Raw genomic sequence first — 13,868 nt, 5'->3', positions numbered from 1 at the left:
TGTGCTAGCATGCACTTAGCGCACGTAAAAGAACCCACGGCAGCAAAAGGGTTGTTCCTGGCAAAATTCTGTAGAAAGATCCACTTCGACAGGAAAAACAAACAAAACTGCACGCAGGAAAAAATACAAAAAAAAATGGGTGGTGCTGTAGTGTAGCGACGCGCTCTCCGTGGGGGAGAGCAGCCCCGAATTTCACACAGAGAAATCTGTTGTGATTAAAAGGAATACAAAATACAAATACAAACGGTGCAGATGACAGGGCAGCCAAAAAAAAAAAAAAAAAAAAAAAAGGAAGACAGCCGTGTTGATAACGGCCGGTGCCGGTGCCGGTGCCGGTGCTTTGTTGTTGCAGGAGAGCCTGAAGGTGGAGATGGCGCTGATGGAGGCCAAGTTTGAGAGTGCCCAGCGCTCTCTGCAGGCTGACCTGCAGGCCACCATGGAGAAGGAGGTCAGTGTTGGGGCGTGGGTGGGGGTGGGAGGGGGTGGAGGAGCGAAGTGGGGTGGGGGGGTGTGGGGGGGCAAGTTGTATGGCTGGGGGGTGGGTGGGGGTGCAGGAGGGAAAGGTGGGGGGGGGGGGCGGAGGAGTTGTATAGCTGGGGGGGGTGGGTGGGGGGGTGGTGTTTGTGTGTGTGTGTGTGTGTGCTTGAGTGTGTGTGTGGGAATGAAAAGCAATAACAGAAAGAAGGAAAAAAAAAAAAGAGGAAAAAAGTAAGACTGCTAGCGGCACACTAGCCTTGCTTGCTGTACACCTGCTCACCTGGATTCCTGCACACCTTAACACCTGCTCAGCTGTACACCTGCACACATTTAGTCTTACACACCTGTACACCAGCACACCTGTACACCAACACACCTGTACACCTACACACCTGTACACCAACACACCTGTACACCTGTACACCAACACACCTGTACACCTACAGACCTGTACATCAACACACCTGTACACCTGCTCACCTACACACCTGTACACCAAAACACTGTGCACCTGTACACCAACACACCTGTACACCAACAAACCTGTACACCAACAAACCTGTACACCTGCTCACTTACACACCTGTACACCTACACACCTGTACACCAACACACCTGTACACCAACAAACCTGTACACCTGCTCACTTACACACCTGTACACCTACACACCTGTACACCAACACACCTGTACACCAACAAACCTGTACACCTGCTCACTTACACACCTGTACACCTACACACCTGTACACCAACACACCTGTACACCAACACACCTGTACACCAACACACCTGTACACCAACAAACCTGTACACCAACACACCTGTACACCTGCTCACTTACACACCTGTACACCAACACACCTGTACACCAACACACCTGTACACCAACACACACCTGTACACCTGCTCACTTACACACCTGTACACCTACACACCTGTACACCAACAAACCTGTACACCTACACACCTGTACACCAACACACCTGTACAGCAACACACCTGTACACCAACACACCTGTACACCAACACACCTGTACACCAACACACCTGTACACCTGCTCACTTACACACCTGTACACCTACACACCTGTACACCTACACACCTGTACACCAACACACCTGTACAGCAACAAACCTGTACACCAACAAACCTGTACACCTGCTCACTTACACACCTGTACACCAACACACCTGTACACCAACACACCTGTACACCAACACACCTGTACACCAACACACCTGTACACCTGCTCACTTACACACCTGTACACCTACACACCTGTACACCAACACACCTGTACACCAACACACCTGTACACCAACACACCTGTACACCAACAAACCTGTACACCAACACACCTGTACACCTACACACCTGTACACCAACACACCTGTACACCAACACACCTGTACACCAACACACCTGTACACCAACACACCTGTACACCAACAAACCTGTACACCAACACACCTGCTCAACTACACACCTGTACACCAACACACCTGTACACCTAAACACCTTGTACACCAACACACCTGTACACCAACACACACCTGTACACCAACACACACCTGTACACCAACACACCTGTACACCAACACACACCTGTACACCTACACACCTGTACACCAACAAACCTGTACACCAACACACCTGCTCAACTACACACCTGTACACCAACACACCTGTACACCTAAACACCTTGTACACGAACACACAACACGCACACCTGCTCACGTACACACACTTTGTACATGTGCGCATCTTGACTCCTGCTAACCGGTACACCTTTGCACGTGTACACCTGCACACCACTGCACACCCTTTACACCTGCACACCCTGTACACACCCACACACCTATGCACCGGCCCACACGCATGCGCGCCAGTACACCTGCCCCACCTTGCCAACACCTTGTCCATGTTCTAAATATATTTCTGTTTAATAATTACGATGTAATAATTAATTGCAATGTTTTTAAAAGCGAATATGTGAAATGCTTTTATTTGAGAACATATGTTTATTACTCTTGTTTAATCAAGTTATCCGCGTGTGGGGGGTGGGGGTGCGGGTGTGTGCTGATTATCTGGTTGTGGTTTTCCGCAATTCATCTTTATTCTTATCTTATCTGTCTATTATAATCAATGTGCAGTATAGTAGGCTATGTTTATAATTATATTCAAATAATGTTTCTTAATTCTTTCTGTTTTTACATTAAGAATACTAGTTATTACCTGCAGTGTGTGGATGTATGTATGAAACGATGTATGTGATATTTTTTACATTTGTACCTTCGTAATATTCGTAAACGCTGTTGTTGACTTTTACAGTTATGGTCCCCGTGTTGTTTACTTGTCTATGTTGTGATAATTGAGACTTGGACCCTGACTGCAGACATCGAGAGAAGAATCCAAGCTGTCGAGATGAGATGCTTTCGTAGACTACTTGGCATCTCCTACAGAGACCACATCACTAACACGGAAGTGAAGAACAGAATCCAGCAAAGTATTGGACCCTACGAAGACCTTCTGTCCATAGTGAAAAAACGCAAACTTAGATGGTATGGACACATCTCCCGATCATCTGGTCTTGCCAAAACGTTCCTGCAAGGCACCGTACAAGGAGGCAGAAGGAGAGGACGGCAGAAGAAGAGATGGGAAGACAACATCCGGGGGTGGACAGGCTTGACGCTCGGTGACGCCCTGAGGAAATCAGAAAACCGTGAAGAGTGGAGAGGAGTGGTGGCCAGGTCAGCAGCGGTGCCCCAACGGTCTGAACCCAGACTACGGGAGAGGTGAAGGTGAGGTGAAGGTGAATGCACCTGACCAAATTTCTCCAGTTGGAGACAATAAAGTGATTCTTATCTTAACTTATCTTATCTTGCCCACACCTTGCCCCCCTCACCTTGCGTGCCGGCAGATGACGGAGCAGGTGAGCCGGGTGCAGGGCCAGATGCGGCAGGAGCAGGAGGAGCAGGCGGAGCGGCACCGGCAGCTGGTGGGGGAGCTGCACCAGCGGCACCAGCGGGACCTGGAGGCCCAGATCGCGGCCCTGCGCCAGGACCTGGCCCACCGGGAGGAGCTCCTCGCCCGGGAGCTGGCCGACATGGAGAGCAGGTCAGGGAGAGAGTTTGTTGGATGGTGTGTGTGGGTGTGTGTGTTGGGGGGGGGGGGGGGTGGGGGTAGGTGAGGGAGGTGGGGATTAGGGGGGGGGAGGGTTGGTGGGGGAGGGAGAGAGGGTTAGGTTAGGGAGGGGGAGGGTATGTGGGAGAGAGTGTTGGGAGGGAGGGAGGTAGAGAGGAGGAGTGAGAGTGTAGGGAGGAGGGGGGGCGGTGGGTTGGGGTGGGGGCTGGGGTGGGGCCGGGGGAGGGTGAATCTCATTCAGAGCACCTGCCCCCCCCTGACATTGAGATCAGGTCAAGAGAGATTTGGGGGGTGGGGCGAGGAGGGGTGGGGGTGTGAGGGTGAGGGGAGAGATATGAGGGGAAGGGAAGAAGAGAGGGTGAGAGAGAGGGTGGAGGGGAGAGAGAGGGGGGGGGGGGAGAGGGTGGAGGAGGGAGGGTGGAGGAGGGAGAGAGGGTGGAGGAGAGAGAGAGAGGGGGGGAGAGAGAGAGGGGGGGGGGAGAGAGAGAGAGAGGGGAAGGGAAGAAGAGAGGGTGAGAGAGGGTGGAGGGGAGAGAGAGAGAGAGGGGGGGGAGAGGGTGGAGGAGAGAGGGTGGAGGAGGGAGAGAGGGTGGAGGGGAGAGAGAGAGAAGGGGGTGGAGAGGGTGGAGGAGAGAGGGTGGAGGAGAGAGAGGGTGGAGGAGGGAGAGAGGATGGAGGAGGGAGAGAGGGTGGAGGGGAGAGAGAGAGAGGGGGGAGAGGGGGGAGGAGAGAGGGTGGAGGAGAGAGAGGGTGGAGGAGGGAGAGAGGGTGGAGGAGAGAGGGTGGAGGGGAGAGAGAGAGAGGGGGGGGGAGAGGGTGGAGGAGAGAGGGTGGAGGAGAGAGAGGGTGGAGGAGGGAGAGAGGGTGGAGGAGAGAGGGTGGAGGAGGGAGAGAGGGTGGAGGAGAGAGGGTGGAGGAGGGAGAGAGGGTGGAGGAGGGAGAGAGGGTGGAGGAGAGAGGGTGGAGGAGGGAGAGAGGGTGGAGGAGAGAGGGTGGAGGAGGGAGAGAGGGTGGAGGAGGGAGAGAGAGGGGGGGGGAGAGGGTGGAGGAGAGAGGGTGGAGGAGAGAGGGTGGAGGGGAGAGAGAGAGGGGGGGGGAGAGAGGGAGCGGAGAGGAAGGAGAGGGGGGGGGGGAGAGGCAGGAGAGAGTCTGTCTGTTCTTCTGTCTGTCTGTCTGTCTGTCTGTCTCTCTCATTTCATCTTTTCTTCTTTACTCTCTCCCCACCCCCCCACCCCCCACTCTCTTTTGGTTTAAACATTTTTAATATCAAGAAACACGGTGCAATACAGCGTTCAATTAATAAGACTTGAGCAACAACAAGCATGAGCTTATATCGTGCTCGTTCATATGCAACTCTCTTTTCCTCTCCTCCGATATGAATGTTCTCTATTTATTCTTGTGCATTTCTTTTTCTTCTTTTTTTTTTCTTTTTTCTTTTTTTCTTTTGTACCCCTGGGCCAGGTGGGAAAAAAAAAAGCATTCTTGCCATTATGCTTATCTCAATACCCTGGAAAAATAAAATTTTGTTTGTTCGTTTGTTCATTCGTTCTCCCTCTGCCTCTCTCTCTCTCTCTTTCTCTCTCTCTCTCCTTCTTTCTCTCTCTCCCTCTCTCTCTCTCTTCCTCACTCTGTCCTCTCTCTCTCTCTCCCCTCTCTCTCTCTCTCCACCTCGCTCTGCCTTTCTCTCCCCTCTCTCTTTCTCCCGTTCCGCCCCCCTCTCTCTCTCTCTCTCTCTCTCTCTCCCCTCCCTCTCCACCTCTCTCTTCTTCTCTCGCTCTCTCTCTGCCCCCCCCCGCCCCGCCCCCACTCACCCCTCCCCCCCCCCTGCTCTCTTTCTCCCTCTCTCTCTCCACCTCTTTCTTTTTCTCTTCCTCTCTCCCCCTCTCTCTGCCCACCCTGTCTCTCTCTCCTCCCCCTCTCTCTCTCTCACTCACAGGGGTGACGATTCTCATTTCAGAGTGAATGAATACCGGCAGGAGAACTCTGCCTTGAAGCAAGCCAAGCAGAAACTGGAATCTCAGAGGTGAGATTGTGCTGGTGTGGTGAGAGATGAGATTGTGCTGGTGTGGTGAGTCTCCCAGGTGAGATTGTGTTGGTGTGGTGAGTCTCCGAGGTGAGATTGTGTTGGTGTGGTGAGTCTCCGAGGTGAGATTGTGTTGGTGTGGTGAGTCTCCCGAGGTGAGATTGTGTTGGTGTGGTGAGTCTCCGAGGCGAGATTGTGCTGGTGTGGTGAGTCTCCGAGGTGAGATTGTGCTGGTGTGGTGAGAGATGAGATTGTGCTGGTGTGGTGAATCTCCAAGGTGAGATTGTGCTGGTGTGGTGAGTCTCTGAGGTGAGATTGTGTTGGTGTGGTGAGTCTCAGAGGTGAGATTGTGTTGGTGTGGTGAGTCTCCCAGGTGAGATTGTGTTGGTGTGGTGAGTCTCCCAGGTGAGATTGTGTTGGTGTGGTGAGTCTCCCAGGTGAGATTGTGTTGGTGTGGTGAGTCTCCCGAGGTGAGATTGTGTTGGTGTGGTGAGTCTCCCGAGGTGAGATTGTGTTGGTGTGGTGAGTCTCCCAGGTGAGATTGTGTTGGTGTGGTGAGTCTCCCAGGTGAGATTGTGTTGGTGTGGTGAGTCTCCCAGGTGAGATTGTGTTGGTGTGGTGAGTCTCCCAGGTGAGATTGTGTTGGTGTGTGGTGAATCTCCGAGGTGAGATTGTGTTGGTGTGGTGAGTCTCCGAGGTGAGATTGTGTTGGTGTGGTGAGTCTCCGAGGTGAGATTGTGTTGGTGTGGTGAGTCTCCCAGGTGAGATTGTGTTGGTGTGTGGTGAATCTCCGAGGTGAGATTGTGTTGGTGTGTGGTGAATCTCCGAGGTGAGATTGTGCTGGTGTGGTGAGAGATGAGATTGTGCTGGTGTGGTGAATCTCCAAGGTGAGATTGTGCTGGTGTGGTGAGTCTCCGAGGTGAGATTGTGTTGGTGTGTGGTGAATCTCCGAGGTGAGATTGTGCTGGTGTGGTGAGAGATGAGATTGTGCTGGTGTGGTGAATCTCCAAGGTGAGATAGTGCTGGTGTGGTGAGTCTCCGAGGTGAGATTTGTGTTGGTGTGTGGTGAATCTCTGAGGTGAGATTGTGTTGGTGTGGTGAGTCTCTCTCCGAGGTGAGATTGTGTTGGTGTGGTGAGTCTCTCTCCGAGGTGAGATTGTGTTGGTGTGGTGAGTCTCAGAGGTGAGATTGTGTTGGTGTGGTGAGTCTCCGAGGTGAGATTGTGTTGGTGTGGTGAGTCTCCGAGGTGAGATTGTGTTGGTGTGGTGAATCTCAGAGGCGAGATTGTGTTGGTGTGGTGAATCTCAGAGGCGAGATTGTGTTGGTGTGGTGAATCTCAGAGGGGAGATTGTGTTGGTGTGGTGAATCTCAGAGGGGAGATTGTGTTGGTGTGGTGAATCTCAGAGGGGAGATTGTGTTGGTGTGGTGAGTCTCAGAGGGGAGATTGTGTTGGTGTGGTGAGTCTCAGAAGTGAGATTGTGTTGGTGTGGTGAGTCTCCGAGGTGAGATTGTGTTGGTGTGGTGAGTCTCTGAGGTGAGATTGTGCTGGTGTGGTGAGAGGTGAGATTGTGTTGGTGTGGTGAGTCTCTGAGGTGAGATTGTGCTGGTGTGGTGAGAGGTGAGATTGTGTTGGTGTGGTAAGTCTCAGAGGTGAGATTGTGTTGGTGTGGTGAATCTCCCGGGTGAGATTGTGTTGGTGTGGTGAGTCTCCCGGGTGAGATTGTGTTGGTGTGGTGAGTCTCCGAGGTGAGATTGTGCTGGTGTGGTGAGTCTCAGAGGTGAGATTGTGTTGGTGTGGTGAGTCTCCGAGGCGAGATTGTGCTGGTGTGGTGAGTCTCCGAGGTGAGATTGTGTTGGTGTGGTGAGTCTCGGAGGTGAGATTGTGTTGGTGTGGTGAATCTCAGAGGCGAGATTGTGCTGGTGTGGTAAGAAGTGAGATTGTGTTGGTGTGGTTAGAAGTGAGATTGTGTTGGTGTGGTGAGAAGTGAGATTGTGTGGGTGTGGTGAGAAGTGAGATTGTGTGGGTGTGGTGAGTCTCAGAGGTGAGATTGTGCTGGTGTGGTGAGAAGTGAGATTGTGCTGGTGTGGTGAGAAGTGAGATTGTGTTGGTGTGGTAAGTCTCAGAGGCGAGATTGTGCTGGTGTGGTGAGTCTCGGAGGTGAGATTGTGTTGGTGTGGTGAGTCTCGGAGGTGAGATTGTGCTGGAGTGGTGAGTCTCCGAGGTGAGATTGTGTTGGTGTGGTGAGTCTCTGAGGTGAGATTGTGCTGGTGTGGTGAGTCTCCGAGGTGAGATTGTGCTGGTGTGGTGAGTCTCCGAGGTGAGGTTGTGCTGGTGTGGTGAGTCTCCGAGGTGAGATTGTGCTGGTGTGGTGAGTCTCAGAGGTGAGATTGTGTTGGTGTGGTGAGTCTCAGAGGTGAGATTGTGTTGGTGTGGTGAGTCTCAGAAGTGAGATTGTGTTGGTGTGGTGAGTCTCCGAGGTGAGATTGTGTTGGTGTGGTGAGTCTCTGAGGTGAGATTGTGCTGGTGTGGTGAGAGGTGAGATTGTGTTGGTGTGGTAAGTCTCAGAGGTGAGATTGTGTTGGTGTGGTGAGTCTCAGAGGCGAGATTGTGTTGGTGTGGTGAGTCTCAGAGGTGAGATTGTGTTGGTGTGGTGAGTCTCAGAAGTGAGATTGTGTTGGTGTGGTGAGTCTCCGAGGTGAGATTGTGTTGGTGTGGTGAGTCTCTGAGGTGAGATTGTGCTGGTGTGGTGAGAGGTGAGATTGTGTTGGTGTGGTAAGTCTCAGAGGTGAGATTGTGTTGGTGTGGTGAGTCTCAGAGGTGAGATTGTGTTGGTGTGGTGAGTCTCGGAGGTGAGATTGTGTTGGTGTGGTGAGTCTCCGAGGTGAGATTGTGTTGGTGTGGTGAATCTCAGAGGTGAGATTGTGTTGGTGTGGTGAGTCTCAGAGGGGAGATTGTGTTGGTGTGGTGAGTCTCAGAGGGGAGATTGTGTTGGTGTGGTGAGTCTCAGAGGTGAGATTGTGTTGGTGTGGTGAGTCTCAGAGGGGAGATTGTGTTGGTGTGGTGAATCTCAGAGGGGAGATCATGTTTGTGCTGTGGGACGTGAGGTTGTGGTGTCAGATGTCACAGTCGCCGTTTTGGGCTCAGCTGTGAAAAAAATATTTTGAGAGGGGCTGCTTGTGCAGTGTATTGTATTGTATTGTATTGCGTTTTGCATTGTCTTGATAATGATAAATAATAATTTATTGTACTTTTCCCTTTCCCCTCAGCAGTAAGTTCAATTGTGGCAGGTCCACTTCCTTTGCGTTAGCTGTGCTTGACTATGCATGTATACATAACTACATGCATGTAATATATGTATGAATGTGTATTGTGTGTGCGTGCGTTTATGTAAGTTTGTGCCTGCCTATGTGTGCGTATGTCTTAGGGTAGCTGCTAGATACACATGTATTGTTAAAATGTATGTATGCAGTGTGTGTGTGTGTGTGTAGTCATATTTTGGTATGTGTATGTAACATAGTTGTAATGTTTCATGTTAACAAAAGCGTTTTTGTAAAGCACCTAGAGCAGATTTCTGGATAGTGTGCTATAAAAATATCCATTATTATTGTTATTATTATTATGGCGCAGACGCCCCATTTGATGGGCTCTTTGCACCTCACATGAGACAGTGCATTGTACCACAGTGCATACACAACAGTACATTGTACCACAGTGCACACACAACAGTGCATTGTACCACAGTGCACACACAACAGTGCATTGTACCGGGTAACAGTGCACACACAACAGTGCATTGTACCACAGTGCACACACAACAGTGCATTGTACCGGCTAACAGTGCACACACAACAGTGCATTGTACCACAGTGCACACACAACACTGCATTGTACCACAGTGCACACACAACAGTGCATTGTACCGACAGTGCACACACAACAGTGCATTGTACCACAGTGCACACACAACAGTGCATTGTACCACAGTGCACACACAACAGTGCATTGTACCACAGTGCACACACAACAGTGCATTGTACCACAGTGCACACACAACAGTGCATTGTACCACAGTGCACACACAACAGTGCATTGTACCGGGTAACAGTGCACACACAACAGTGCGTTGTACCACAGTGCACACACAACAGTGCATTGTACCACAGTGCACACACAACAGTGCATTGTACCACAGTGCACACACAACAGTGCATTGTACCACAGTGCACACACAACACTGCATTGTACCACAGTGCATTGTACCACACATGAGCAAATGAGGACCACAGAAGTGGAAAAAAAACAAAATGTATTTACACCAGTACAATACTACAGACTGCAGACATGAATGTCTTGCGTTGTGTCGTGTCGTATTGTTTTGTGCTGTGTTGTGTTACTTTAAAAAAAACATTTTTTTTTAATCACAACTGATTTCTCTGTGTGTGTGAGAGATTAGTTCTGCGCTCACCATGGGAGAGGACGTTGTCACAGTGCAGCCCCCCCCCACACCCTCCCCCATCTGTTTTGTTTGCTCATGTGCCTGCAGTCATATGATTGTGTGTGTATGTGTGTGTGTGTGAGTGTGTGTTGTGTATGTGTGTGTTTGTATGGTGTGTGTGTGTGTGTTTGTATGTTGTGTGTGTGTGTGTGTGTCTGTGAGTGTGTGTGATGTGTATGTGTGTGTGTGTGTGTTTGTATGGTGTATGGGTGTGTGAGTTTGTGTGTGTGTGTGTGTCTGTGAGTGTGTGTGATGTGTATGTGTGTGTGTGTGTGTGTTTGTATGTTGTGTGTGTGTGTCTGTGAGTGTGTGTGATGTGTATGTGTGTGTGTGTGTGTGTTTGTATGTTGTGTGGGTGTGTGAGTTTGTGTGTGTGTTGTGTATGTGTGTGTGTGTTGTGTGTGTGTGTGTTTGTATGTTGTGTGTGTGTGTTTGTATGTTGTGTGTGTATTGTGTATGTGTGTGTGTGCTTGTATGTTGTGTGTGTTTGTATGTTGTTTGTGTGTGTGTTTGTATGTTGTGTGTCCATGTGTCTGTGAATGTGTGTGTGTGTGTTGTGTGTCTGTGAATGTGTGTTGTGTGTGTGTGTGTGTGTGTGTGTTGTGTATGTGTGTTGTGTATGTGTGTGTGTGTGTTTGTATGGTATGTGTGTGTTGTGTGTCTGTGAATGTGTGTGTGTGTGTGTGTGTGTGTGTGTGTGTGCGTGTGCAGACTGGAGGTGCTGAACAAGCTACAGATCATCATGCAGTCCCAGTGGAACGAAGCCGTGTCCCTGCTGGTCACCACCCCGCAACGCAAGGTACGCGTCTCACCTGCACTGCCCTTTGACACGTTAAAGATACCACGCTGTCCTACAGCTATTCAGTAATACCCACTGTGTCTAGGGCTTGACATAAGAAGCGCCAGGGCCCGATCAGTTTTCTTGTTTTTTTTTGCTGCCCCAACATCTGCACCGTTTCAGTGGCATTACTCCCATTGCCGCTCATTCAGATTCCCCCATACACGGCCACACCCGGGGTCGTCCATTGCAATTCCAGCGTCGGCAGTCCACAGGGAACCATCGATGTTAGGTCGCCAGGAAGCCACACACCAGAGGAGACCCTGCACTGCTGCTGAGTCACTTCGGTGGTGTTCAGTGCTGCCTGTTCTGTTTTAACGTACTTAGGACACCACCTACTAAGCCCCCTACTAACGGCAATAATGGCTTAGTCGCGGAGCCAGACTGAGTGAGCGTCCCCCCCAGAGTGGAGACCGCCACCACGTCCCTCAAACAACAGCCCCTCATGAATCTGCCGACACTGACGACATTGACAGGACTCACCCCAAGCACGGAAGTGGATCCCTTTCCTGCCAGTGTTGTTTTGACCTCCCTCAAACTGAAGTCTGGTACTCATTTACAGCTGGGTGGACTGAGGAAAATTCGGAGTTTAGGTGCCAGTCGTTCCCAAGAACACAGCGCCGTGCGAAAACACACGTTGAGCCCTGGTCACTGGTGAACACTGGATGAGAATTCCAGCGCCGAACTGATTCTGCTGCAGTGCCTCTGAAAAGTCTGCTTGGTGATCGTGATGGTAATGATAATGATAATGATGATGATGGTGCAGATTGATGATCCCACGGACGGGTGCAATAGCCGAGTGGTTAAAGCGTTGGACTGTCAATCTGAGGGTCCTGGGTTTGAATCACGGTGACGGCGCCTGGTGGGTAAAGGGTGGAGATTTTTACGATCTCCCAGGTCAACATATGTGCAGACCTGCTAGTGCCTGAACCCCCTTCGTGGGTATATGCAAGCAGAAGATCAAATACGCACGTTAAAGATCCTGTAATCCATGTCAGCGTTCGGTGGGTTATGGAAACAAGAACATACCCAGCATGCACACCCCCGAAAACGGAGTATGGCTGCCTACATGGCGGGGTAAAAACGGTCATACATGTAAAAGCCCACTCGTGTGCATACGAGTGAACGCAGAAGAAGAAGAAGATGTTCCCACCTCCATGTGCTGGGAGCTTGTGGCGTTAGCAAGAAGTTGTACATACATGTACGTATATGCACCACGTACATGATACATGCTTAAAGCGTGTGCTCACACACACAAACCTGAAAACAAAACACATCTGCACACCCCACCCACACAAATGACCAGCAGAAGCAGTTTGGTCAATAAAATGGTATGCAGATTGGATGATGGATTATTTATTTATTTATTTATTTTTCAACATTTTGTATCATATTGTATTGCATTGAATTACATTGCCTTGCCTTGCATTGTACTGTTGTGTTATATTATACAGTATTATACGACAGCCACAGTAGAATTTTTTGTGTAGAATTTTCAGGTCAGCTTTCCCAGGGAGGCTGCAGATATATTAACAGATTTCACGACTGAATCATGAAGTATACAATGGAATGACTTGTTTAGGTTGCAAACTTAGCCGTATGAAGAGCACAGGAACAGAAGTCATAATGGCTGCTGGAAAAAGAGGGCGCTAGTCATGGGGGCAAAGGGGGGGTTACCTACTTCCGGGAGGTTATCGGACGTAGTTACTTTCGTTTTCTCCACATAGGCGGATAGTAGTTTGCACAGGACAGGAATGTCAGACCCCTGCCGGAGTCTGCATTAGTTGGGTCATGGTAAGTATGTTATTTAAACGTAATTTTAGATAGAAAATTTCCTTTCAAAAAACGTCAGCAAAATTCAGTAGAACAGTAAAACAAATGATTGAACAATTAATTCAGGTTCCTTCTTCTTCTTCTTGTTCTGCGTTCGTGGGCTGCAACCCCCACATTCACTCGTATGCACACGAGTGGGATTTTACGTGTATGACCATTTTTACCCAGCCATGTAGGCAGCCATACTCCGCTGTCGGGGGTGTGCATGCTGGGTATGTTCTTGTTTCCATAACCCACCAAATGCTGACATGGATTACAGGATCTTTAACGTGCGTATTTGATCTTCTGCTTGCATATACACACGAAGGGGGTTCAGGCACTAGCAGGTCTGCACATATGTTGACCTGGGAGATCGTAAAAATCTCCACCCTTTACCCACCAGGTGATGTCACCGTGATTCGAACCTGGGACCCTCAGATTGAAAGTCAGCGCTTTAACCACGCGGCTATTGCGCCTGTCTATTCAGGTCCCAACTTCTGTAAAATATTCATGGACATCAGCAAAATTGAATTGTAAAGCAAATGGTGGGATGATTTATTTATTTAGGTTTCAGCTTGCCGTGCCTAACGCATCTCTCAGACCGAGGGTCATAGTAAAATGTCGTGTTCATCAGCACAGGTGAATGGTGAAGTGCATGATACAATGATTTGTTTCGTTGAAACTTTCATGCTTCTGCACATCTTAGACTGTTGGTCTCTGTTTTTTTTGTGTTTGTATTTTGTGTATTTGTATTTCTTTTTTATCACAACAGATTTCTCTGTATGAAATTCGGGCTGCTCTCCCCAGGGAAAGCATGTCGCTAACACTACAGCGCCACCCTTTTTTTTTCTTTTCTTTTTTCTTTTTTTTCCCTGCGTGCAGTTTTTCCTATGGAAGTGGATTTTTCTACAGAATTTTGCCAGGAACAACCCTTTTGTTGCCGTTGGTTCTTTTACGTGCGCTAAGTGCATGCTGCACACGGGACCTCCGTTTATCGTCTCATCCGAATGACTAGCGTCCAGACCACCACTCAGGGTCTAGTGGAGGGGGAGAAAATATCGGCGGCTGAGCCGTG

The 13,868-nt window shown here is 49.8% G+C and overlaps 1 protein-coding gene across 7 annotated transcripts in view; it reads left to right on the top strand.

Moving 5' to 3' along the window:
• LOC143288987 (uncharacterized) overlaps window positions 1-13,868 on the top strand; it is a 59,809-nt gene that overhangs the window by 25,039 nt on the left and 20,902 nt on the right. For all 7 annotated transcript variants that reach the window (XM_076597721.1, XM_076597718.1, XM_076597720.1 and 4 more), the window contains exons 14-17: window positions 353-448; window positions 3,401-3,597; window positions 5,582-5,647; window positions 10,855-10,942. In XM_076597721.1, the coding sequence (XP_076453836.1) occupies window positions 353-448; window positions 3,401-3,597; window positions 5,582-5,647; window positions 10,855-10,942 (447 nt within the window). The remainder of the gene's footprint in view (window positions 1-352; window positions 449-3,400; window positions 3,598-5,581; window positions 5,648-10,854; window positions 10,943-13,868) is intronic.

This window comes from Babylonia areolata, chromosome 13, assembly GCF_041734735.1.
Source record: "Babylonia areolata isolate BAREFJ2019XMU chromosome 13, ASM4173473v1, whole genome shotgun sequence".
Taxonomy (NCBI): Eukaryota; Metazoa; Mollusca; class Gastropoda; order Neogastropoda; family Buccinidae; genus Babylonia; species Babylonia areolata.
The sequence above is the reverse complement of the archived record's forward strand: the minus strand, read 5'-3'. Positions and strand labels throughout refer to the sequence as shown.